General features: G+C 40.3%; 2 protein-coding genes and 1 long non-coding RNA gene across 7 annotated transcripts; 2 read left to right on the top strand and 1 right to left on the bottom strand.

Moving 5' to 3' along the window:
- The first annotated feature begins 8,655 nt into the window (after positions 1 to 8,655).
- On the top strand, positions 8,656 to 10,499 carry LOC104106060 (uncharacterized). Of its 4 annotated transcripts, none has more exons than XR_688476.4 (3): positions 8,656 to 9,154; positions 9,245 to 9,351; positions 9,760 to 10,499. It is a non-coding gene; the product is annotated as an uncharacterized lncRNA (long non-coding RNA). The 4 variants fall into 4 exon arrangements; XR_688477.4 differs by having other exon boundaries at positions 8,656 to 9,351; positions 9,760 to 9,882; positions 9,975 to 10,499; XR_688475.4 differs by having other exon boundaries at positions 8,656 to 9,351; positions 9,760 to 10,029; positions 10,148 to 10,499.
- A 41-nt stretch (positions 10,500 to 10,540) lies between these two features.
- On the top strand, positions 10,541 to 11,667 carry LOC104106062 (ABC transporter B family member 20-like). Its single transcript, XM_009614540.2, has 2 exons — positions 10,541 to 10,573; positions 10,992 to 11,667. Exons 1-2 carry the CDS (start codon positions 10,541 to 10,543, stop codon positions 11,517 to 11,519), a joined length of 561 nt encoding a protein of 186 aa, XP_009612835.2. The 3' UTR covers positions 11,520 to 11,667.
- Positions 11,668 to 12,099: 432 nt separating this feature from the next.
- On the bottom strand, positions 12,100 to 20,327 carry LOC104106061 (photosynthetic NDH subunit of lumenal location 1, chloroplastic). Of its 2 annotated transcripts, none has more exons than XM_009614539.4 (7): positions 20,136 to 20,327; positions 19,973 to 20,047; positions 19,825 to 19,889; positions 19,633 to 19,755; positions 19,481 to 19,552; positions 12,417 to 12,513; positions 12,100 to 12,344 (listed from the first exon to the last, which is right to left on the bottom strand). In XM_009614539.4, exons 1-7 carry the CDS (start codon positions 20,272 to 20,274, stop codon positions 12,241 to 12,243), a joined length of 675 nt encoding a protein of 224 aa, XP_009612834.1. In that variant the 5' UTR covers positions 20,275 to 20,327; the 3' UTR covers positions 12,100 to 12,240. The 2 variants fall into 2 exon arrangements, with proteins under 2 accessions (XP_009612834.1, XP_009612833.1); XM_009614538.4 differs by having other exon boundaries at positions 19,825 to 19,898; positions 20,136 to 20,322.
- Positions 20,328 to 25,322: the final 4,995 nt, after the last annotated feature.

Genomic DNA, 25,322 nt, shown 5'->3' with positions numbered 1-25,322 from the left:
TGCTAAGAACTGCTCTGGAGTTTGTCCAAAATCAATATTTAACACCTTGTGGACCTACTCGTGCTACCACAACCCAGTTGAGCACATTTGCTCGAGCAAACCTTAAAATCCTCCCTTTTATCTAGTCAAATAAGCCTTAGAGCCAAATTCCAACATCTGAAATTCTCTACCAGGTCTGGTTCTAACATACGAACACCGTATTAATCACTACACGATGCACCAATACATGTTTGCATACCTTCGCAGAATCCACACCATGCACCGCATAATTCACATGAACATAATAACATCCCTTGATAACAACAGCCGAAATCCCACAAATTCGATGCTCACATCACACCTCATGACCCATATAAGTCTTGTTCCAACTCTTGCAATACTGCCACGATGGAGGAGATGTGTAGGAATTCATAACCAACTGCCGAGTCAACAAATCATTGACTCTCTCCTCCGTACAAGAACCATTACCTCATTATGAACCAAATAACGATATTTTCTCTTTAATATGCTTCATATAAATCTGATCGCACGGATCCCAGGTCCAATAATCTCGTCTCACCCAGTACAAGTTGCTCAGGCAATAAGCCACCTCAGACACTGCCAAAAATCTCATATGATGCCACAATGTGCCAACAAGCTACAACCCCAAATGTGATACATAAGGAAATGAACTCTGGAAAGAACTACTCAACCCACGTAGTTAATTTAAACAGCCGAAAAGATGTCATGAATCTTCCTCAGAAAATGAGAAGCAAATCATACAATAATAGATATGGGAAACTATACTCAATATCACACTGTTGCGGCGTGCAACCTGATCCACACATGATATCGTTGAGGTATGCAACCCGATCCAACCATGATACCCGTGGCGGCGTGCCACCAAATCCAAACAACGTATCCGTGGCGGTGTGCCACCCGATCCAACCATATACCTGTGGCGACGTGCCACTAGATCCACACATAATACTTGAAAGAAAACACACATCGAGCTGTAATGCTTATACTCATGAAAAACCCGAATATTAACCATAAGCATGACAAGTGCATAATACAAATCCTGGGGAGACGGGTAGCGTCATACACTATAAAACTCAAGCACAACTAAGGTGCAATAAATGATCTGCATCTCGAGAGTCATCCTGCAAATATAACACCACAAACTATACGGGATCTCAATACGAGTGCGAATAATCAAACTGCCTCACAACCCACATGGCACAATAGAGACTACACGGAAGGGCCGTTAATATAAATAACATCCAAGGCCCGAAGACCCCTCCGAAAATAGCGCTGTGCTGAAATGAACACATCCGGCCTGATATAGAGCCCACATTCACATTTAGATCCATCCACAGACCTCAAGTCGATTCTGATCGTACCGCACTGGGCTAATAACCTTTCAAGGATCCACAACAACCCTTTTTCCCATGACACACAAGAACAACCGCCAAATCCGGAACAAACTTCCACAATTCACAACCAACTGAATAGAGCGCCTTTCAGTCCTAAACTCTCACATTAGTGATAGTACCAAATCTCTATACTTGGTTTCAAATCTTTAATCAATCAAGTGACTACATGTCACACTTATACAATCTTCCCATGGGATATGCTCCCACGACCTTCCGTACCAGGTAACCAGCCTGCACATCTATACCACCAGCCGCACTAATGCTGTAAAACAAATCAAAAAGCCGCAAATCAGTACACAAAGCCTCTTACACAGGACATCGATCCCAGGTGACGCCCAAGACAATACCAGCTTACTCTAACCATCTGAATCCTTTCTTGCTCATCCGAGCTCGTGATAGTCTCACCAACACCAAATGGCAATCTTGATCCTCAACTTCTAATTCAAATGCCGCTCACTGTGCCTAGCATGCCAATACGCAACAGTACAAGAATTTCACCATAACTTCTGAACCACTAATAGAATAAACACTTTATCATAGAGAAACCTTTTACTTAGCTCATCTCAGAAGAACCATTGCAACACGTGACTGAATTCCCATAACCCCAGAAAATACAAATCCTCAAGTAGTGGTCTAAACCACCATAACTCTCCCGGGATCCATATACACATAATATCCCATAATACTCGAATGCCTCCAAATAAAATCAGTTACGGCGGTCGTCAAGCCTCGCACGCACCGCCACAAACCACATGTAGAACTTAACAAGCTGAAGGAACTGATCATTGCCACCATTATGCCAATTCAACCATTGCTAACCGATTAGACTTCTTTTAATTTACTCTGGACTTGACTTAGGAATAATAATAGCTCCATTCAAAATATCATGAACCCAAATCCGCACTCACCCTGAGTGACCTTATTCCACGAGACCACGTTGTCTCAAAACCTACGAACCATCCCATACCCTCATTATGCTCATATTCGCATCTTCAACTGGTACACCCATTCTGAAAATCCCTCTATGAATCCGAAGTTATTTTCTCCCATTCCTCAAATGCCACACCGCAGACCAACGATAATGTAGATTACTCCAAGCCACCTTTCATAATCCACTACAAAAGCTCAAATAATTAACCAAACTACTGGCTCGAAATCCTTAGGCACCGCACTTTGATTTTGAACCTACTAGGACCATTGTTGAGAGTCACCCACTCCGACTTGTCCCCGAATATAATCAAACTCCAAGGCCTTGCTAGCACATGAACACCCTCTCAAAGAAGCAATCGGCTGAATTCCTCTCCTTATACATCACATCCACACGAAGCATAGACTCTGGATCTTCCCAAAACCCGAACATGAACCGATAAGGTCAAAGATAGCACACATTCCTCAAATCCTTTGCGCAAATTACCACTGATGTTTTCTTTCCTTAGTCATAATAACCCATCAATACACTGATAACTAGAAACCGCACAAGTTAACAACTACGCAATCCAATCATAGACGGTGGGGCTTTCCCACTTAGCTCTAAGCTACAATTACATAACCCTGGGACCCGCCAAGGTTCCTCCTTCCCCATTGACATAAGCTAAAATTCCAACAACGCATTCCAAACTCGAAGTCATGTTGCATCCAAATAAAATCCATGGTCCTAGTCACTGCCCATAACGATTCCCAAATTGCTCTAAGCGTCCCTCAAGGAGTGAGGCTATCCTACCACAGAACCCATATGATACTCTACCACTCTCCTACTTTGGTCAAACCCTCTCCCTTAGCCAACTCCTCGACTTCTACTTTTCACACTTGACCTCCTGACAATTCAACCACCGCAAGACACCTCCCACATGTCCTTCCTCATCCTTCGCTGCACAATTGTTGCTCCAAACCCGCACCCAGCTCTGTAACATCTAAATACGTGAGTCAGCACCAAATCTAAACCTCTTAGAAGATCATCTTTCTTGATCCATCAATACTAGAAGTACCAATTTTATTCCGAAATCGCTACACTCTGTTATCTCTGACAACCGCTTCTCAGGCACCATTTCACAACACCCTGCCCCGCAGGCAAATTGAAAAAGGCCATAACATCGACGAACATTAACGCGTTCAATCAAGGACGACGACACCACATCATGGATGAAAATTCCACCACGCTCAAAATACCAAGTCTCGTCACTCCATCAACCTAAGCTTGAACATTCTCAATCTGGTTGCCTTTCCTCCGCCAGAAATAAAATACTGAATCTCTGAATCATGCACTGAGTAAAACCTCCTTTCAAGTTATTCAATGCCTCGACGCATAGGCAAGCATCCTACCATTACACAAATACTGTGCAATAGCAACACACGAATCGTCATAACAATCAATGTTGAATCTCAAAACCTTAGATAATACTAATACTGAGCTGAAACGACAGAATGACTTTCCGCAAGGCGACAACTCTAGCCCAATCAAATACGCAGAGAGAAATATCCTGCACCACATCTGTAGTACCATTACAATTCCTCGATTCCCAATTTATGATAAGCGCTTCTCGTCGCATAAGATTGAATAGGAAGGAGATGAAGGTATAAACCTCAAAGGAATCAAATCGCACGATGAGGAATCAAGAAGGGAAGTGCTCCTAACAGCCCTGTAGCCTCTCGAAGATAAGTACAGACGTCTTCGTACCGATCCGCAAGACTCTACTAGACTTGCTCATGACTCGTGAGACCTAAGTGAACCTAGTGCTCTGATACCATGTTGTCATGACCCAAAATCCATAATAGATCGTGATGGCGCCTAACACTGCTGTCAGGCAAGCCAACCATAATTAATTAACTAAATTACTCCTTTTAATATTTGAAATCACGATTTCCTTCAATTTAATAATAAAATAAGAACTTCACGGAGTAGATAAAAATAATTTCATAATTTCAATACCAAACAACCCATAATCACCCAAAACCCGATGTCACAAGTTCATGAGCATCAACTAGGAAATATAATAAAAATGCAATATCTGTCTGGAATACAAATTATACAGGAGAAATGTAAATAACTCTGATGGAGACTCTGCATGCTGCGGATCGTAACATGAAATGCAGCTCACGGTAAGTCCCCGCAACATCCGTGCCTCTGGGCCCAAAAGACCACCGGGTATATATGCACCTGCACAAAATGTGTAGCAAGTGTAGTATGAGTACGTAAATCAACGCATACCCAGTAAGTATCTAGCCTAACCCCGGAGGAGTAGTGACGAGGGGTCGACATCGACACTTACTAGAGGTCCAGTAAAATAAATAATACGATAATTCATATAATTGAAAAGTACACAGCAATAGGGTAGAAATTTGAAGTTTCATAATGTTTCAATTATTTCCTTTTTATCAAAAATTTATTGACCATTATCCTACCTCGATATTTCAGAATAAATACCAAATGTCAATACCAATCAGATAAGAAATACCATAAAATCCCGGGCGTCAGTGAAAAGTTTATCTGGTGAATATTCGGACTACTAGCAGTATAACGCACGATTCTGCCGAGGTCGTTCGGCCCGATCCGGAGTAGTGTGTACACTACCGAGGGTCGAACGGAATGAACTAGAGATGCACCTCTATATACTGCTGAGTCATTCGGCCTGCTCCACAAGAAAGGAAGGAATTTATCCCATTCCGAGAGATACTGCCGAGGCGTTCGGCCCGCTCTATCAGAAAGGAAGGAAGTTTCCAAATCACAAGATACACGCTTACAATAAAGTACATGACTACCATAATAAGTACATCTCTTTACATTTATCGAATACCTTAGAAACAACTCAGGGTACTAAAGCTTGACCTGATATCAAAAGGTCCACCCCCGGTCAAACTTCTCAAAAACCTTCAAAGTTCCAACTTTTGCCAAATGACCCCGAAATGGCCTACGGACCTCCAAATCCACATCCGGACGCGCTCCCAATACCAGAATCACCATACGGAGCTATTCCCTAACTCAGAATCACAAACGGACATCGATAGCATTGAAATTCACTCTAACCCTAATTTATGAAATACTTCCAAAATGCTAACTTCCACAATAGGCGCCGAAACGTTCCCGGGTCATCCAAAACCCGATTCGGACATACGCCCAAATCCAAAAATATCATACGAACCTGTTAGAATTTTGAAATCCCGATCCTTAGGTCGTCTACTCAAAATCCCACTTTAGTCAATTCCTCCAACTTAAGGCTTCCGAAATTAGAATTTTCTTTCCAAATCAACTCCTAACTTCCCGAAATTAAATTTCGACCACGCGTACAAGTCATAATACTTGAAGTGAAGCTGCTCAGGGTCTCAAATCGCCGAATGACGCACTAGGGCTCAAAATGTCCGGTCGGGTCGTTACACTACTTCCAGAAAGAACTGAATTAAGGGATTCATCAATAATTAACCATCCAGTTTTTTAAAAAGTGTAACTCATACTCGTTGTCACATAGGTGACTGATACTTAGCAGATTGTATCCTAATTCATCCATAATATATACCTTATCTACATCACATGATGGGCTTAGCGGGACTTTACCAACTCCATTGACGTTTCCTTTAGAATTATCTCCACATGTGACCGATCATCCATCTAGTTTTGTGATAGATTTGAAAAGTTGTTTGTCACATGTCATATGTCTAGAACACGTGCTATCAAGATACTACTTTCCTCTTATGTTTTTCTTGCATTGTTCCTTACTGGTTTCCGCAATTGCCATCAAACTTAGATTTGCATTTTCTTCATTGTCTGATTCATCTTCATCACTTTCTCCAAATGCCAAGAAGCACATGTTAGCCATCTCATCACCAGTAGATTCTTCATCATCACTCCATGCTCCAAAATATTTCTACTTATGAAAACCCTTATTGATTTTCTTCTTTAGATCGCGACATTCAGCTTTGTACATGACCAAATTTTCCACATTATAGCATCTTCCATCATTTTTCTCATTTTCATTTGCCGGTCTTCCTTATCTGAAAAACTGCTTACCCTTTTTGCCTCATCTGGTTCTTCTAGTCATATTTCATACCACTCTTGATAGCATATCTATATTTTTATCTTGTTCTCCTACTCATTCTTTATCATTTTCAAATTCAATTATAGTAGCTTTGAGTGACACACTCTTCTTCTTTTCTTCTTGTACACATCTATTCAAATGAGTCTTTTCAAAGGCTATAAGATCTCAATGCAATTCATCATTGGAAATTTTGTCGATATCTTGAATTTTCTAGTAGAATCCTTAGAATTTTCCTGATCTACTCTCCACTTTTCAGTGGTCTCCCAAATGCTTTTAGATCTCCAACAATTTGCTGAACCGGAGAACATCTCTTTAATAGATTCACCTTCCTTCATTTGAAATAGCTTGTAATCATGAATCAGAAGGTTTATCCTTATTTCCCTGACTTTGTTGGTTCCTTCGTAGGTGACTTTAAGTTTTTTCCACATTTCTTTTGCAATTTCATAGCTTGAAATTTTCTCGTACTCTTCTCCATTTATGGCATTGTACAGAATATTTTTCGCTTTAGAATTTACCTGAACAATGGCAACCTATTCACCGGTATAGTCGTCTAAATCATGGGGATCATATGATACCTGACTTTCAGTGGTTTTGTCCCTTTTTGCTGGTGGAATGGGGAGATCTCCCTTTTTAATCACGCGCTAGACATTAGTGTCATATGATTTGGCATATATTTCAGTATGCACTTTTCAGTGTGAGAAAAGTAAGGTGGTCTTATTTGAGAGGTTCCCTCTTGAAAGTGTTCCAACGATAGTATTTGATCCCATAATCTTTTACTCACTTGTGGTTAAGCAAATAGAATTGTTGTGAGACCTACTCTAATACCAACTGAAACACAAGAGATGAGGGGTGAATTATGCTAATTTACAAAATAAGTTTACCAACTATGATATTAGTCGACTCTTTTCCTGCAGAAGCCAGGTTAGAGCAAAATAACAATGAAGAGAGTTTAACAAAGATAGAATAAATGAGGCACGAAGTTTTATAATGGTTCATGTGCTGGTGCAGTACCTACAATCAGTTCCCTTGGATCACAAGGGTTCTCTTAGATCTTCAAATGTGATTGGTTACAATGGTCGCGATTTTCCTTCGTTCACCTCCAACGATATGCAAGTGAATCTTTATCAAGCTTTTGACACAACCTCTTGATTGTTTTCTTTTTCTTTATATCTTTTGAGACACTAGTAAACTCAAGAATACGGTGTTTGACTAATAACTAGAAAGATGTAGAAAGCTTGTTTGTGAAGTTGCGCACCGTTCTCTCCTTCTTCAAGTTCTTCATATAGGCAGTGGTTGATGTCTTGAGTTTTTCCTAGCCAACAAGATCTTCATTGATTGAGAGCAAGATTGAAATATTCCTTTGATTGAGGCAAGTATTTTTCTAAGAGATTGACCCAAGAGACGTCTCTAAATCCAGTCAATAGATAAGGAGTGGATTCATAGAACGCGACCTCCTTCCTTGTACTTGCCACTTCCTTCTGAGGGATTCTTGGATGATTGTGTTGATTGAGAGTTGATATCTCATCTTCCCTTTTTGGCGATAGATCTTTCAGTATGCTGAGACAAGTTGTCTGATTGATGCTCCTTTGATTTTTCTATCATTTCGGATATTGATCTTAAATTTGATCTTCCTCGTGTCTTAATCACTTGATTCTAGAAAGATCACTTGCATTCCTTTATTTTTGCAGTTATTGCCTCTTCTTATTCCATTTATCTATTTTCCAGCACAGATTGGAGTAAGATTAGTATTACCATTGCCAAATATGTCATCATTAAAACTTAGGTGTAACAAACAACTCAGCTATGAAACCTCAAATGTCTACGGAAGCATTGAATTGAAAAATATTGATTTATCTTAACCAACTAGACCAAAAGTCCTCGTATTGAACAATTTCAGTCCCAAAGTCAATGGAGGCAAACTATTGCCACTACAGCAAATATATGCTACGATGATATTTAATTAATGACCTTTATGATAAATGTCGGAAAAAAGATATTTTATTGACATTTGTTATAAAGTGTTACAAAAATACTGACATTTAATTAAAAATGACAAAAATATTGTGACATTTGATTTAAATGTCACATAATTAGTAATAAAATGACATTTAATTAGTGATATTTATGATAAACGTAAAAAAAAATTACGTACACTTTTTTTTCACTAATTTCAAAAGAAAGAATTTTCTTTTTTGCAAAACTCCCCCCCCACCCAAAAACAATTCCCTGTGAAAATCCTCCTAAAAAACCCTACTCCCCCCTCCCCCTCTCCCCAATTTCTCTGGCCCATCCAAATCCCTCCACTCCAACTGTGAACCTCAAGCACCTTCAGGAATAGCAGTATGAATGAATCCTAGTGTACTGTTTTCTTGCTTAATTCTCTCTTTCCATTTCTTTATATGCTGACATCGTAAATCACCATTTTGTTTTCATTATTGGTTGGATTCGAATGGTTCCTTCTTTCTGGAGTGTTTTGATTTTATGGAGGAATTGAATAATGTTTATTTACTCTGCATTTTCTTGTGCCCTGTATATTCACAGTAGAATAATTGTAAGTTTAGAATTTCAAAGTGTAATCTATGTTGTGATTTTACAGTGTGAGTATAATGGTGTGGTGATTTGACATGGGTTTGTTGAATGAAAATTGTGGGGTGTTATTGTACAATATACTGCTGTGGATATCACCCTAGGAGTGTTTGACAAAATGCCTGAGTGAGCATTTTAAATACTTTGACCGTTCGTTCATTTTCGAAAACTAAATTGATGAGGTTTCCTGAATTCTTATCTGATTAATCATTTCAGCAGCAAATGTTTCTTCTAATCTCAAGGTTGCAGAACTCATGTGCCGCTCCGTTCAGAAGGAAAGCTGACAATGCTTATTGTTTGTTTTTTCCTTCCACACCTCTATTGTGAGTATCGTTGAATTTTATCTTTGAGAAATTTTAAAGTTAGTAACTTGTTCAATGAAAAGAATATGCTTCCTTCAATATATTGGGAATCAAGAAGTCATACTTCTTCGCTGTTCTCTATGTGTTGTATATGTGTGTGTCTGTATGAGTTTGTATCTCGTTTTCCTTTTCCTTTTTCTCTTTCTGAATTATTTTTCGACTAAAGATATTCACTGCTAAATAATATTTTTGGATAGTAAATTTTAATTTTGTTTTTGATAAAATATTAAGTTAATTTATTAGATTTCCATCTTTCTTTAGAATAAGTCAATTCCCAAATTGTCTAATTATAGGGTGCTATTACTTTGATAATTGTTTCTCTCCTTATGGTAGTTATGCAATCAGCTGAACATGTATAAAATTTACTAGGTTGAAATGTACTGATGGCTATGTTGGTTGATTAGCTGAAAAATAAGGTTGCACACATGTGATTATCCTGTGCATGTGTGATATGGAGTCGCAGTGAGAAAGTTTAGTGTGTGGCATCTTATGGTAAGGTCCTTGTAGACTTGACAGCAAACAACTTCTTTCTTTATTTAAGTTGTATTTTCTATTCATAAGGATTTTTTGTTTGTCGATGGAAGATAACTTGTGGAATAGTTCAGGTGGTTGTTCTACCGCATAAAGATGATGTTACTGGTAACAGAAGTTGCACTATATAACTTCATTTTTAAAAACATTTTTGCATGTAGATTATGATATCTTCTTTTAACTTTCAACTGCTTGCTAATTTATTACCCATTTTATAAAAATATAGGTTGACTATCTCAGACAACATTCTTGTCTCAATTCAAGGGAAATATCAAATGGGCGGATGCACAAGTGAATTGGAGAAGTTGCTAAAGGGAAGTAGTAGAAAGAGCTGAAGAATGAGTTGTGGAAGTGAAGAAATCTCTTGTTGCAGAACTAGTTTCATTTTACATGAATCCAGCCTAATAGTTTGATTCAAGCATTGTTTAATTATAAAGACGTACAGTTATGCACCATTTCATTCTTGGAATTAGTTATAGAGATCTTCTGTATACAAATAGTTTATTTCAGTTCACATTCTCTATGTTGATAGACATTTGTAATTATATAATTTTGAAATTTGATGGTTATGATTTCTACATTTCTAGTAAATGCCCTTCAATAGTAAGTGCAAACGTCAATGAGTAATTTTGACATTAACAAAATGTGTTGCGTAAGTGTCACTAACCTCAAAAAGTCCCGACACTTCTAAATGTCGTAAATAAAATAATTTAGAAACTAATATTTATTTACCGACATTATGTTAAATGTCACAAATATAATGTGACATTTCCATAAAAGTCATAAATAAATGTCGTAAATCTTTTACCGACATTAGTATAAATGTCGAAAAATTTCCAACATTGAAATTTAAGACATTTGAACTAAAATGTAAAACAAATATCGTAAATGACTTTGTAGCATTTATGTGACTTAATATGACATTTATAAAATGTCGCCGTAGCTCATATTTCTTGTAGTGAGCTGTGGTGGGTGTTTCTCGCTCTAGAAAGAGCACCATTATATCTCTAATAGAGAGTTTCTACGACCCAGTTGCTGGTCAGGTTTTACTTGATGGACGAGATTTATAGTCGTACAATTTGAGATGGTTGAGGAACCATCTAGGAGTTGTGCAGCAGGAGCCAGTTATCTTCTCCACCACCATAGGGGAGAACGTAATTTACGCAAGGAACAATGCCAGTGAAGCTGAGATGAAAGAAGGTGCTAGAATAGCAGATGCTCATCATTTCATTAGTAGTTTGCCTCATGGATATGACGCACATATTGGGATGAGGGGCGTAGATCTGACCCCTGGACAGAAGCAAAGAATTGCAATAGCTCGTGTTGTATTGAAAACTTCACATATTCTATTATGGGATGAAGCATGCTCCTCCATTGAATCCGAATCAAGCCGAGTGGTACAGGAGGCTCTTGATACTCTTGTCATGCGAAACAAAACTGCGATTCTAATTGCCCACCGAGCAGCCAAGATGAGGCATGTTGACAACATAGTGGCACTTAATGGAGGAAGAATTGTAGAGGAAGGCACCCATGATACACCAATGGCAAAAAATGGCTCGTATGTACGCTTGATGCAACCTCACTTCCGGAAGGGATGATGTCGCTGAAGTGATGAAACAGAAATGATGAGAGCCTCTAGTATCTGTAATCATACTTTATGTCGCTGAAGAACTTGCCAATTTTCCACCATGTTGGGAACCGCGGCAGACTCCCTCCAAAATCGTGCTCCGCTACTTGGAAAAGATGATAAAGATATCTGATCATATGTTTTAATTAGGAAGGTTCAGGCAGTGAAACTGATAGTTTGAATGATCCATTCCTCAAATTAGTTGAGGAAGGGGTTTATTGCATTCCGTTAGGCCAGAAGATAGGATGTCGAAACATATTCTTTTGGAGGTGGGGTTCAGTAGATTGGTATTATTTCTTGTCTCATCATGGTATATTTGATTTGTTATTTTAGAGTTGAAATGAGTGTAGCCGTAGCTTTGATTATCGATTTTTCCTTCTTTTCCTTCTCTATTCTTTTGGGGTGTGTTGTAGTTTAGTTTCTCTGTTCATTTTTTCTACTGAAGTTCCCCTGGCCATCGTGCTATATATTTTTCTTACATGTTAATTGTAGAAAGCTGGAAAATAATTGAAACACATACATTGTAATATTCTCGATATTTGCTTACGTGGTTTCGGAAACATTTTTGTAATTTCATTCAATCGCCTTTGCCTAGAGAATATGTGTATCTTGAATTATGTATTCATTGCAAGAGGATATATAGAATCCATGACTATATGATTAGCTGCCTTAGATACAAGTTGAGAGCAATTCTAGATGTCCAGCACCTGAAAAGAGTCAGCCACCAATTTAAGTTTGTTACGGAATTTTCTCCATCGCCTTTCATTTGCTCCCACGATTAGTGTGTAGTATCTCCCTGTACAAAAATTTCTTAATTTGAAGGCAGAAACTAAAATTGTGATGTAAACTGTGCTGGGCGACTGGTTACCATTTCCAATTGCTATGGTAGCGAATGCTGCCCGAGAAAAATTTGGAGATGTCAATACATATTCAAAGGTGCAATAGTGTTTCCCATCCGTACTTCTCTACATCAGTTGGAGAAATAACGTCAATACATATTGAAAGGAGTTGTTCATCTAATCCTTATACGCTGTTTTAAGGATACATGATATAACTTGATACAAATTAAGGAAACAGATTAGAATTGAAATTGACGATAAAAGAATATATACAAACCACACAAATCAAATAACATTGGCCTTCAAGTTCGATCGCCTTTGAACCAAGAGATGTCTCAACTGATGTATGAACAGAATAACAAGATAATAAAAGCTAGAGAATGACAGTATATTGCTTTATGTTGCGTAATATATTCTTTTACAAATGATCAGACTCCTTTATATAGTAGGGGAGTCCTACTCTTGATACAATTCCATATGAGGTAAGAAATCTCATGATTAGCTAATTAATCGGCCTATCCTTGATACGTGTCGAGATTTCCGCCGTGATCTACAACCGATCGCGGATATTTCGCCCTTCTATTATTCGGTTTGGCAAATTTCTCTCGATCTCGCCTGATCTCGATTTTGTTCGGTCCCGGGGTCTCGAACTTAATGGTATAACCTCGCACCTCGGTTCGATATAATTCGAGGTCGAACCTTAACCTATCATATTCCAGTCTTGATTAGTCAAACAAGGGGCGGGCCCGGTTTTGACCGTATACAGACAGTCCCCTCGTTTCTCGGAGAGAAGATGACGAGAAACGATATGAACTTCTGAATCCCGTCTCGATGGGCCATGACGTAAGCGACGAACGGTCACTGAGACACCCGACTATGCCGTAAGCAACAAACGGGCACAGAAATGTCCTGTCGACCCAGTTACCAAGGCATTAAATGCATGTCTGTTGCTGGTCGGCCACTACGGGTTCTGAACCGTCATCAGCAAGCTATAAATACCCTAACTTTCCTTCATTCAAACTTTATGTTCAAAGCTCCTCCTATTCTTGTTCTTCAAAAATCCCTTTGCTTTCCAACTTTTGCACCGAAATTTCTTGAACTTTTAGCAAACCGCATACCTTCCTAATTTCCTTTTCTTCTGTTCTACAATGGTGAAAACTTCTAAGACTGTACCATAAAAGGAGGCCGCCTCTTCATCACGACCCGCCGGCGACGGGGCTGCGGCGAAACCTTACCCTGAGGAGTTCGTTCTGGCAGGGTGCCCGACCGTTGCCGATTTTAAGGTTGAAAAGACTTCCTCGGTACCAGGTCGATGCGAGCTGGTCTCAAGGTACATATGTACAATCACCGATGATCTCCTCACCAAGGTTAAAGAGGATTACAACTGGGCCAACAAGCATGTGATGGTGCCTTCGCCCGAGGAGTCGATCAATACCCACGTTGAGGGTTTTCTAAGTGTTTACACTTACCCCTTCACGTTGGGTCCCTTAGACCCATTCATCATTGCTTTCTGCAAGAGGTACGATGTGACTCTTGGCCAGATTCACCCTTCCTTCTGGAAAATAGTGATTCTCCTTCGATTCTTCGTAAACAAAATCGAGGGGTGTCCCTTCACCCTCAATCATCTTATGCGCCTCCACAGTCCCCGACTCTATCGAGGGGGGCTGATCAAGCTTGGTCGCCGGGCCAGTAGGGCCCCGTTCTCGAGTATAGATGAGGCTCGAGACCAAGGTTGGATGGGTCGATATTTTCGAATAAAGACTTTAGACCTGATCCCTGCCGAGGACATGCCATTTCCCGAGAAATAGAACATGAAGCGTAAGTAGTACTTTGCCTTGAAGATTTAATCTTGTTGTTTTCCCTCTTATATCCTTTCTTATCGATGTTTTTGGTGTTGCAGCTATGGTCCAAATGCCGGACTTAGTTCCTCAACTCAAGGAATGGATCGAGGGCCTTGTGTCACAGAGACCATATTCCGAGTGTGCTTGGATGGAATTATCGAATGGTCGATGGGAGGCCCGTAATCATGGTAAGTTTTCTTTCCTGATGTAATAATGTTTGATTTCCTCCTTTCGCTGTCGAATTCTTATCTATTTTCTCTTGTAGGTCTCCCCAAGGATGTTGCTATGAGGCCTCCATCCGATAATGAGGATGTGCCTCTTGAGTCCCCTGCTCCGAGGTAGGGTGATGAAAAGAAGAGAAGAAGGGCTCCGAGTTCCCCGAACTCGGAAAAGAAAAAACCGAAGAAGAGGTCGCGCAAGCCCAAGGGAAGCATCGATGCTCTATCCTCAGACTCAATCCGTCGATTAAGGGATGAGTTTGAAGAAGAAGAAGAAGAAGAAGAAGAAGAAGAAGAAGAAGAAAAATCCAAGCTGGTGGCCCGCGTGCGGGCAGGTGTCGTGATACAAGGGCCCTCCGAAATGGTGGGTGCTGAAATTGTCCTGTCTCGATATAAGGAGGTCGATGAGGGAGTTTTAGCCGAAGATCCTAAACCAGAAGTGGGTGAGTCCACTCCGCCCCAAGCTAGGGGGGTCGAGAGAGAGACCGGGGCCGACAATTCTCTAGCAGAGGAAGGTGGACCGAGAGACGAGCTTGGGGTGATCAACCTTACCGGGTCCCCTCAGATTTCAGACGCCATGATTCGCGAGATCGGTATGTTAGAAAGTCGTTCCTACGAGGGGACTCAGGGGTGACTGATATCCACCACTTCTTGGATGGGCTAGAGTCCACTACCTCAGAAGATGTCACCAGGCTAAGTGACTTGTCGATGTTAAGGAAGGTACCATCATCAGGTGCCAGTGGGACTTTATCGAGCCGAAAGCTGGTGGATTGATTCCCGGCCACAAGTGTTGACCCTGACCGCAGGCGGTCAATAACTTTCTCCGTCCCGGAGGATGCCCAGGTTTTCTCTGCCCTCGTGGGGGTTGCTAGCTACCTCAGTTGCTTGGTAACCGAAGAGGACCAGGCCATGATGGATGCGGTGGAAGCACCCTGCTTATTCAATGAGGCCCAACATGCTTTGAATCGGGTAACTTCGAGTGTCACTTCATTACTTATTTTAAACTTGAAGTTGTAAATAATCCTAATACCCTTCTTTACGCTTGCAGGCCTCGGTATTGCACCATGAGGCTTTCCTCCGAATCCGGGAGAAGTTAACCCAGCACGAGGTTGAGGTTCGGGAGCTCACCGAGAAGAGGGATACCTACAAGCTTCTGAGTGAGAAGCTTCAGGTCGAGTTAGAAGTGGCTTGGAGGGAACACATCGAGATGGCCGGGCAGGTAATTTGAGTACTTCATGATAGTGAAGACGAATTAGACGTAGTGGCTAACCATCCGATCTTGTAGGTCCGACAGAGGCTTGAACAGATCGGGCAGCTCCAGGCACAGGTAGATACGATGCAAGCTGAGGTTGAGGAGTTCAAGAAAAATATGGACCTCTTAGCCTTGAAAAAGAAAGTTGTCCAAGCACAACTGGAGTCGGTCGCGGCTCAGCTTTGGGCTGCAAAGGAGAAGACCTCGGTGTAGGCCAAGAGGATCGAGGAGCTCCAATCTGAGCTTAACTCGGCTACTTCTAGCCAAGAGAGCCTGGCCACGGAGCTCGAGGCGGCCAAATCTGAGGTGGTCATGGCGAATACCAAGGCCGATACTAAAGTGGCCTAGTTCAAGGTTGACGTCGACGCTATCCAAGCACAGGTCAAGGGCATAGTGGATCATACAAGGTGGGAAGCTCGAAGGGAAGCCCTCGAGGGATTCCATGCTCAGGGCTTTGACATATTGGCGGAAATCGAGAATGCCAAGGTAGAAGAAGCCAGGGCCCGGAAGCTGGTTTTTCCCGAGGAAGGCTCCGAGAGCTTATCTGAGTCTGAAGGCGGGGGAGACCCCGAGGATGAAGACGCTGCCTCCGATGAGGGCCAGGCCACTTAGGTCTTTAGATGTTTTTATTATTTTCTTTTTGCATCTTTTTGAGGCCGTTTTGGCCATTGTATATTCCTATACCGAGCCATTCTGGCCTTTGTAAAAAGATTATATATCCAAGGCTTTCTTTCCCTTTTGGCTTTCAAATTTTCCCTTTGCTTATTTACTTGTATTCACAAGGGCCGGAACGCCTTAACATAAAATAATTTAGGCTATGTCCGAAAGTTCAAACAAACCTTGTTTTTGCCTTACTTTGTTTTAAGGTGTCTTGGGGGTTCGGTGTTATCGAAACCCTTTCCCCAAGTAGGTAGCCGAGATTGTAATTTACTGAAGGTAGCCTTTAGAACCGGTGGTGAATTTTTTATTTTTCCGGAGGCCTAGCTTTTGTTATGGGTTTCAGACGTCTCCGAGCCGTATTAATTCGGTCGTAGCCTTTTAGTTTGGGAGCTTCCTATTGGACTTGTTTTCCCGAGCTATCCGGGCTTGCCCAAGATAGCAGTCCCCGAGTGGGGTGGCCGTGGCCTTTAAAAATCGGAGAGTTTCCTAATAGGTCTTATACCTTCGAGGCACAGTGACTTGGGTTGTTCGAGTTTTTCGGACGATAGTCCCCGAGTGAGGGAGTGGTCGTTCGTATTCCGATTATGGATTTCCCTTGGTCTCATTATTTTGAGGAGATCAAAAGTACGAAACTCTTTAAGGGATGTAAAGAGGAAATTATTTTTAAAACATAAGATGATCGCAAGGAAAGTACTTCTCTTTATTCTTGTGCAAAACAGTCATACATGCGTACATGTTTTATGCTAGGGCTCGAGCAATCTATATGGGCATGGTTCGTTTGAGTTTGGCCCTTACAATAAATCCTACCTATCGAGACCCTTCCTTTACGAAGTAATTTCCTCGCTAAAGTTGATATCCGAAGGTAATGCATATCCGAGGGTAATACCCCCAGTATTCGAGGTTGATTGTAGAGGAACCTCGGATATTGTTGAATTAATCTTCGGTACCGATTCATAATCAGACTTGATTCTAAGTTAGCATGATCCATTGTTGCCTCATTAAAAACATTTCCGAAAAATCCATTTGGGACAAACAGGTCTAAGGATAAAAGAGTACAACGCGTGCTTTCAGACCTAAAGACTTCGTGCCGCTTTTTGTTGATCGCCAACAAGTGTTAGTCCAAAATAAAAAGAAATGAAATGGGTTCGTACCTTAGCAGTAATACCGTTTTAGGTGAGATATATTCCAATTGCTCAGTAGTTGTTCTCCGTCCATCATTCCGAGCTTGTAGGACCCTTTCCCAGTGAACTCGAGAATCTGGTACGGTCCTTCCCAGTTCGGACCCAATTTCCCTTCATTCTGATTTCGGGTGTTTAGGGTGACTTTCCTTAGCACTAAGTCCCCAGCATTAAAGTATCGAAGGTTGGCCCTTCGATTGTAGTACCTCTCGATCCGTTGTTTTTGGGCAGCCAATCGAACAAGGGCGGCCTCACGCCATTCATCCAATAGTTCCAAGCTCGTATTCATGGCCTTGTCATTTGACTCCTTTTTTGCATATCGGTATCTGATACTTGGTTCCCCAACTTCAACCGATATTAAGGCTTCGGCGCCATAAACTAATAAAAACGGCGTAGCCCCGGTACTGGATTTCGCAGTCATGCGGTATGCCCAAAGGACTTCGGGTAGGATCTCCTTCCATTTTCCTTTGGCGTCGGTTAACCTCTTCTTATGGTTTTGGATTATGGTTTTGTTGGTGGATTCGGCTTGCCCGTTCCCGCTAGGGTGATAAGGTGTCGATAAGATTCTTTTGATCTTATGATCTTCGAGAAACTTGGTCACTTTGCTGCCGATAAACTGTTTCCCATTGTCACACACTTAAAAAACCCTCCATGTGGGTAGTGATTGACTCCTCAAGCGAAGACACCACCACATGTTTATTGGCCCAGTTGCTATCTTCTTTAACCTTGGTGAGGAGATCATCGGTGATCGTACATATGTACTTCGAGACCGGCTCGCATCGACCCGGTATCGAGGAAATGTTTTCAATCTTAAAATCGGCAACGGTCGGGCACCCAGTAGGAACGAACTCCTCAGGGTGTGGTTTCGCCGCAGCCCCATCGCCGACGGGTCGTCATGAAGAGGCGGCCTCTTTTTGCGGGATAGTCTTAGAAGTTTTCGCTATTGTAGAAAAGAAGAAATGGAAATTAAGAAGGTATTTTTAGCGGTTTGCTAAAAGTTCAAGAAATTTGGGTGTAAGAGTTGGAGAGCAAAGGGATTTTTGAAGAACAAGAATAGGAAGACCTTTGAACGCAAAGTTTGAATAAATGAAAGTTAGGGTATTTATAGCTTGTTGATGACGATTCAGAACCCGTGGTGGCCGACCAGCAACTGACAGGCATTTAATGTCTTGGTAATTGGACCGACGGGACGTTTCGGTATTCGTTTGTCGCTTACGTCATGGCACATCGAGAGGGTATTCGAAAGTTCATATCGTTTCTTTTCATATTCTCTCCGAGAAACAAGGGGACTATCTATATACGGTCAAAACCGGGTTCGCCTCTTGTGTGACTAATCAAGACTGAAATATGGTAGGTTAAAGTTCGACCTCGAATTTTATCGAACCGAGGTGCGAAGTTATATCGTTAAGCTCGAGACCATGTCATCGAACAAAATCGAGGTCAAACGAGATCGAGGAAAATTTGCCGAGCCGAATAATAGAAGGACGAAATATCCGCGATCGGTTGTAGATCACGGCGGAATTCTCGGCACGTATCAAGGATAGGCCGATTTATTAGCAAATCATGAGATTTTTTACCTTGTATAGAATTGTATCAAGAGTAGGACTCCTCTACTATATATAAGGGGGTATGACGCAACATAATGCAATATACTGTCATTTTCTAGCTTTTATTCATCTTGTTATTCTGTTCATATATTAGTGGAGACATCTCTTGGTTCAAGGGTGATCGAACTCGAGGGCCAAGGCTGTTCGATTTGGTAAACAGTTTGGCGTAAGGCTATTCGATTTGTGTGGTTTACATTTATTCTTTTATTGCCAATTTAAATTCTAATCTGTTTCCTTAATTTGTATCAAGTTATATCACGTATACTTAAAACTGCGTATAAATTCAATTGTTATCCGATTTTTAGGGTAAACAAATATTAATAGAGAGAGATCATACCTCCCTCATTTCCATTATGTTTGCCACCTGATTTGGTGCAGAGTAAACATGTTTTACCAGGTTGGCCACAACCTTTTCAAAGTAAGGAAGAATCAGCAAGCATCACATACATATTTTTATTGCATCTACATAGAGGAATAGCCAATATTTACCTCTTCGATTGGCCCTAAATCACGGATATCTGATTTATCAGTTGGTATAAAACTTAGTCGGACATTTTGCAGTTGTAGATATCTGTCCTTAAATGCAGAATCGTGACCTCTGAAATCAAATTCCTGTCCTAACAAAGTAAGTCAAAGAAAATAATTTCAAAAAATTAAAAAGTATCATACATACATACATACCCTCCAATCTGATGGATAGTAATATGAATAGCCATCTTGTTTGTCAACAAAGATTTCATAGTTTTCTGGTTTTCCTGCAGACATCATGTGATAAATTCTCCAAGAAGAAAAGACAAATTAATCTAATTATAACAGAGTGAGTGAGTACCTTGAGCCAGAAGGGGACTCGTGGGTAATAAAAGAGCTCCTACTCCCCATAGAAATGGCCTCCTCATGCCACTTCCTGAAACAGAGTAATTCAAAACTATTTGGTTAAAATCAACACTAAACGGTTGATATATAAGCTTTTACCTCAAAGATAGTTGACTTACTCTCTTGATGAGAGAATGTGTTTTCTGATGCTGAGCATGCGATAATGTTCGCATGCCTATTCAGAGTGTTCGCTTCTGCACTGACCCTATTAGTTATCGCTGCCCAGGGAAGACTCAGTGAGAGTGAAGTAGCTGCCATTTTTGCAGACAAGAAACACTCTTTTGTTTTGCTTGGATATAGATATATAGTCTTCTCTTTGATTGGTTCACAATTAAACGCACTGCATGATGTTTAGAATTATTTTCCTTTTGTTTTTTTTGGTTCTCGTATGATTTTATTTTTTCCTTTACAGGATAAGATGCAAAACAAATCGAGAGGATGACGTTTCCTGCCAAGGTTCAATTGGGCTCCGGAAGTTCACAGATAGCCTATTTCGGCAACCCAATTTAAGCAGTAAAAATTGCACGGGGCGCCCTATTTGGTCGTCGAGTCCGGAACTCATTTGTGGTTCTTTTGGACAAGTGTGACAAAAATGTGTGTTTAAAAAAAAATAGTGATATTTTTATATATATCGCTCTTTTAAAGAGCGCTATGCTTTAACAGAGTTTTGGCCGTTAAAGTATAGCGCTCTTTAAAAGAGCGCTATATATATATATATATATATATATATATAACGCTCTTTTAAATCGCGCTATATACATAGCGCGTTATATAGCCGCGCTATACCTGTTTTGTGGGCCCACCAATAAATCTCCTGCGTTTAACTGATATAACAATAATTCAAATGGGTATAGCGCTCTTTAAAAGAGCGCTATACCGAAAAAAATTCAGCCCATCGAGCTAGGCATTGCCTTATTTAAATGCGTTAGGATTTTACAAAAATCCATTAAAAAATATTCCTAACTCTCGTTCAAATTTTTCTTCTTGTTAAATTCTCAAGCATTTTTTCATAATGTCTGAAGAGCGAAAAGTAAGGGTTTCATTATATTGGGAGGGTGAGGTTGTGGTGGCGAATAACTCTGTGAGCTATAGTTTATCTCCACAATGTTATGTTAAGTTGTCACATACAATGGAGTACGATAGATTGGTATCGTTGTTATGTAATAAAATGAGTGTGAGGAAACGTTCAGTGAACTTTAAAGTAACCGGAAGATATCCGTATTCCGTCACTCCGCAAGGGGTTGCTTGTTACGCTGAGTTTAACATCGACGATGATGAAACTTTGAGAGATTTTTTGAGGACTCCGAATACCAGAAATTTCTTGTAATAAAAATGTTGGAAATGTACGTCAAGGTCAAAGACGTTCGCAATAATGAGGTTGCGCATAGTAGGGATAACCCTCAGTCATCGGGTGATTATTCTGGAGCAATTTTTGCCGGACAGGTTCCGGATGAAAAAGTGTTCCCTGATTTAAACTTATCACTACGGGTGAATGAGGAGCGAGGAAATAATTTCTCTCCTGCTTTACATAATCTACAAGACAAGTGGTAAACTTCAATTTTCCTTAGTGTTTCGATATATATTTTTTTTGTATTAAATTTGTATTAACACTCATATATTCCACAGGGGGTACCGTCCAGATATGACTTTTACAAGTTATAAACCCACGCCTAGTTGGAATATGCGTAGTTCTGGTGTGTTGGATCATGGTGGTCTATTCGAGAGTCATCACCAACAGGATAATGCCCATCAAGAAATGTCAATACATTACGACTTGTAAGTGAAGTGATACAACTATATGGAAAGTATTTATTAATTTCAGTAGCTTATTATTTTGTTGTTTGTGCAGTGAAAACGAGCAAGTTGAACCACCTGTCCTCATTCAATTGCCCGAAGATGACATATTAAATTGGGATCTAGCAGATGCACAGAGTGAGGAAGAGAACAATGATTATGACAACAATGCCGATAATTTCGGAGACGACACACCCTTCCCCCGTGAGGATGGTGACGAGGAGGAAGAGAATGAAGGACCTGATTTGACGAGGGAGTATGCTCCACCCCCCGTTAGACCAAGAGTGTACGAGTCCTAAGTGTCGTTTCATTCAAAGAAGATTTCCTACCTTGATAACTTGCCAAGTATGCCGGATGTGGATGCTCTCATAAGGGATTTTGATGAAATTCGGACAGCAATGTGGGATGATTCTAGACCAACGGTGCTGGCAAAGGGCATGCTTTTTCCTGATAAAGTGCGCCTAAGCAGGGCGGCGAAAATGTACAGCGTAAAAGAGTATCGTGAGATGACGGTATGGGAGTCAAGTCCGAATGTATACAAGGTCGTTTGTCGCAGATGATTTACGGGTTTTCATTGGATGCTGCATGCAAGCAAAAAGAACACAGATCTGTGAAAAGTGGGTAAATATATTCCCACCCACATATGTGAAATGGACACATTCAATGGGAATCACTAAAACTTGGATATTGACTTGATTTCTCTTGTCCTTATTCCACACCTTGAAGCGTCCATAAGGTATAAAATCAAAGAGTGCATTACATCAGTCCACCAGGAATATGGTCATACCATTACCAAAAGAAAGGCATTTCTCGGGCGCAAACGTGCATTTGAAATTATTTATGGTAACTGGGATAAGTCATTTACAACTCTACCCAAGTACATGGCCGCACTACAACACTTTAACCCCGGGACGGTTGTTGAATGGAAGCTTGAGCGTAGTCCGGGAAAATGAGAATATATATTCAATTATGTATTCTGGGCATTTAAACCAGCAATTGATGGTTTTTCGCATTGTCGGCCGGTAATATCCATAGACGGCACTCGTGTCTATGGAAAGTATGATATCAAGCTGTTGATAGCCGTTGCACTAGATGCTAATGGACAAATATTTCCTCTAGGTTTTGCTATTTGTGCCAATGAAAGCCAAGAGACGTGGACGCTATTTTTGAACCATTTGAAAGAGCACGTTGTCAAACAGCGTTCCGGTATTTGTCTAATATCTGATCGGCATGGTGGTATCTTAAGTTTTGTAGAGAACTTGCTTGCATAGCAAGAACCTTATGCCTACCACCGTTACTGTGTGAGGCACTTTAAGGCCAATTTCGAGAAGGCACATCCCAACAAGGATCTGCATGATTTGATGTGGATGGCAGCAACAGACCACCAAGAGCATAAATTCCGGAGGCACATGGAATCTATTAGGTAGGAAGACGAGAGAGCCTATCATTGGTTGATACGACATGAGCTTCACAAGTGGACTTTGCATGCGGATGGTGGAAGAAGATGGGGAATTCTGACTACAAACGTGTCAGAGTCTTTCAACGAGTTATTGAAGTCGGCAAGAGGATTGCTTGTCACTGCCATGGTGCGGATGTCGTTCAAGCATTTGGCGGAGAGGTTTGTTGAAAGGGCTGCAGCTGCAACGTCATTGATTGAAAGGGGTGTTGAATTTATGCCACTGCCGATGAAGAGATTTGAGAAATGTAGGCGGCGAGCACATTGGCATTCATTTTTGCACTATGATCATGATAGAAATATTTTTGAAGTTCGCACCGCTATCCATCAAAACCGGGGGAATAATGTACATACCATAAATGAATCTAGAAGGTTATGATTTTGTGGAAAATGGTCCATCTACCACATGCCGTGCTCACATGCCATCAGGTGCTTTCAACATACAGGTTTAGGGCCAACCAACTACGTTGATAAACAATATAGTATTGCTACTTACTTAAACACCTATAGTGGGCAGTTGCCGCCAGTGGGTGATGAGCATTATTCGCCGCCGAAACCATTTAAAATTGTGTGTAATAAGGACTATTTGCGTCGAATACAGGTGCAGAAGAGAACGCGTATACGGAACCAAATGGATGTTAGCGATACCGTTTATGCGCGCAAATGTGGTATATACTCGCAAATAGGACACGAGCATCGAAAATGTCCTTCGGCTGGTTTGGGTGGCAGTGGTAATCAAGCTAGTGGTGGGTGTTCTTCTAATGTGCCCAACTATCAATGAGTTTATGTTGTAATAAGTAGATATTTTGTTTATGTTGCAATATGTATCAAATAAAATTATGTTTTCATTGTTGTTAAATCTTATTGATATTTAACATTTTTCAGTTGAGTAAATTAATGCATTTCTCCCTCCCGTTCATGTAATCAAAAATAGTATTGGATTAAACAACAGAAAAATATGTGAATATATTTGATAAATATAGTTGATAAATATAGTTCAAAAATAGTTGAGTTAAAGGTAGATTTCTGATTAATATGTGAATACACATAGCGCGGTTATATACTACGTTATATGAATATATATAGCGCGGTTAAATACTACGTTATGTGAATATATATATCGCGGTTAAATACTACGTTATGTGTATTGTATTTTGTCGAACTGAAAAGTTGCCCGTCTGAGAAAAAGCTATTTTGTATCTGTAATCATCTTTAACACGCAAAGTATAGCGCGGTTAAATACTACGTTATGTGAATATATAGATAGCGCGGTTAAATACTACGTTATGTGAATATATATATCGCGGTTAAATACTACGTTATGTGAATATATATATCGCGGTTAAATACTACATTATGTGTATTGTCTTGTCGAACTGAAAAGTTGCCCGTCTGAGAAAAAGCTATTTTGTATCCGTAATCATCTTTAACACGCAAAGCATAGAGCAATTAAATACTATGTTATGTGAATATATATAGTGCGGTTAAATACTACATTATATGAATATATATATATATATATATATATATATATATATATATATATATATATCGCGGTTAAATACTACGTTATGTGTATTGACTTGTCGAACTGAAAAGCTGCCCGTCTGAGAAAAAGTTGTTTTGTATCTGTAATCATCTTTAACACGCAAAGCATAGCGCGGTTAAATACTACGTTATGTGAATATATATAGTACGGTTAAATACTACGTTATGTGTGTTGCCTTGCCTATAAATAACGGGCGCATTCCAGTTATTTTCTGCACTTAACAATAACCAATAGCAAAACTTTCCATAAAAGCAAGGTTTTTTTAACGCTTTAACAAATGTCTGAACGCCTTTATGTACCAAGGTGCCACTGCGGCAAAAAATATTTGATGAATGACTGTTGGGATGATGGTGAAGTTGGACGCCGCTACTGGATGTGTGTGGACAAGTTTTATAGGGTTCCCGACGAACCTTTTTGCAATTTTAAGGTATGGATTGATGAACCATGTAAGCAGGAATGCTATAAATGATCTTTGCAGTATCTTCATGATTTGACCTTAAAACAGTG

This window comes from Nicotiana tomentosiformis, chromosome 9 (genome assembly GCF_000390325.3).
Source record: "Nicotiana tomentosiformis chromosome 9, ASM39032v3, whole genome shotgun sequence".
In the NCBI taxonomy this organism is placed as follows: domain Eukaryota; kingdom Viridiplantae; phylum Streptophyta; class Magnoliopsida; order Solanales; family Solanaceae; genus Nicotiana; species Nicotiana tomentosiformis.
This window is presented reverse-complemented; position numbering and strand designations above follow the sequence as displayed.